Source organism: Etheostoma cragini, unplaced genomic scaffold (assembly GCF_013103735.1).
Source record: "Etheostoma cragini isolate CJK2018 unplaced genomic scaffold, CSU_Ecrag_1.0 ScbMSFa_4044, whole genome shotgun sequence".
In the NCBI taxonomy this organism is placed as follows: Eukaryota; Metazoa; Chordata; class Actinopteri; order Perciformes; family Percidae; genus Etheostoma; species Etheostoma cragini.
Window position 1 is genome coordinate 1 of NW_023268375.1, and position 1,591 is coordinate 1,591.

Here is a 1,591-nt window from a genome sequence, read left to right on the forward strand (position 1 = left end):
GGCACCATGAAGACAACATGGGGGCACCATGAAGACAACATGGGGGCACCATGAAGACAACATGGGGGCACCATGAGGACAACATGGGGGCACCATGAGGACAACATGAGGGCAACAGGAGCGCAACAGGAGGGCAACAGGAGGGCAACGCAAGGGTTAATCTGGACCCCATGTCTCCGTGTCCGAGGGAACTACAATCTTTGAAACTGGTCCAGTTTTACCCTCGTAGTGTCTTCAGGTCTAATCTTTCCAAAAAGTAACGTAGGTTTCTTTCAAACTAATGATCCAGAAAGTAACGAGGACGGTTCCAACAGCGCTGCTCTCACGCTACAATAATCATCAGCTCACTACTCGCATCACATTTGGGGGGTTTGGTCATTTTTAAAAGCATTTTGAGAAAAAAAACAATTGGTAAAAGAACTTTAAAAACTGCAAAAAATAAAGATCTGGGAAATATTACCCAGATATCTGTGTAATATATATGGTACAAAAACACAGAAATAAGAGCAGTTGTTGCCCTCTACGTGGGGGGGGTACCTGTATGACGAGGGGTTTGAGTTGGTTGAGCTCGGGTCCTTCCAGGATGGATCCGAAGGCCATGACGGAGGCGTCCCTGTAGCGCCAGTCGGGGTGTTTGATGTGCTCTTTGATGAAGGGCAGGACGTGAGGGACCACGTCGTCCTCGCAGCAGGTGGCCAGCAGCATCAGACACACGCCCGCCGCCTTGCACGGGTTCCAGTCGTCGTCGTCGTCGTTCTCGTCCTAAAACACAATCGCAGTTGGGTCAGGTCACTTTGGGTCTCTCTGGGGTCCGTTTTAAAGTCTGTGGGGTCTATTGGTGTGTCTGTGGGGTCAGTTTGGGTCTCTCTGGGGTCAGTTTGGGTCTCTCTGGGGTCTATTGGTGTGTCTGTGGGGTCACTTTGGTCTCTCTGGGGTCAGTTTGGGTCTCTCTGGGGTCTATTGGTGTGTCTGTGGGGTCACTTTGGTCTCTCTGGGGTCAGTTTGGGTCTCTCTGGGGTCAGTTTGGGTCTCTCTGGGGTCAGTTTGGGTCTCTCTGGGGTCAGTTTGGGTCTCTCTGGGGTCAGTTTGGGTCTCTCTGGGGTCAGTTTGGGTCTCTCTGGGGTCAGTTTGGGTCTCTCTGGGGTCAGTTTTAAAGTCTGTGGGGTCTACTCTGGACAGTTATCACCATATATGTCTAAAACATTTGTAAAGCTGGAACCGATAAACCCTGATCCCTTGGGGGACCCTGATCCGTGTCCTACCTGTTTGGTGAGGGTCTGCGTCAGGATGGGGACCAGGTACTGCAGGGCACCTTTAGCGTAGAACTTGCTGGTGTGCTCTGGGGGGCGTCCCTGCTCCGAGGCCTGCCATTGGACGAGAGCGACGGACCACAGTCAAAGGGGCGGGGCTTAACAAAGTGGAGGTTAATTGACAGCGTGAGAAAGAAAGCTGCTTACGCAGACCTCGGAGGCCTCGATGGCCAGGTCCATCTCCTCGTCACACACGTTGGACCAGAACTCGATGCCCTGCAGCGCCACCTCGTCTATGTCACTCTTCATCGCCTCGATGGTGATCTGGGGGGCGGGGGGGG

General features: G+C 53.0%; 1 protein-coding gene across 2 annotated transcripts; it reads right to left on the reverse strand.

The window, feature by feature from the left end:
* Positions 1-441: 441 nt before the first annotated feature.
* On the reverse strand, positions 442-1,585 carry kpnb1 (karyopherin (importin) beta 1). Of its 2 annotated transcripts, none has more exons than XM_034866131.1 (3): positions 1,464-1,585; positions 1,263-1,364; positions 442-762 (listed from the first exon to the last, which is right to left on the reverse strand). In XM_034866131.1, exons 1-3 carry the CDS (start codon positions 1,557-1,559, stop codon positions 457-459), a joined length of 504 nt encoding a protein of 167 aa, XP_034722022.1. In that variant the 5' UTR covers positions 1,560-1,585; the 3' UTR covers positions 442-456. The 2 variants fall into 2 exon arrangements, with proteins under 2 accessions (XP_034722022.1, XP_034722021.1); XM_034866130.1 differs by having other exon boundaries at positions 1,458-1,579.
* Positions 1,586-1,591: the final 6 nt, after the last annotated feature.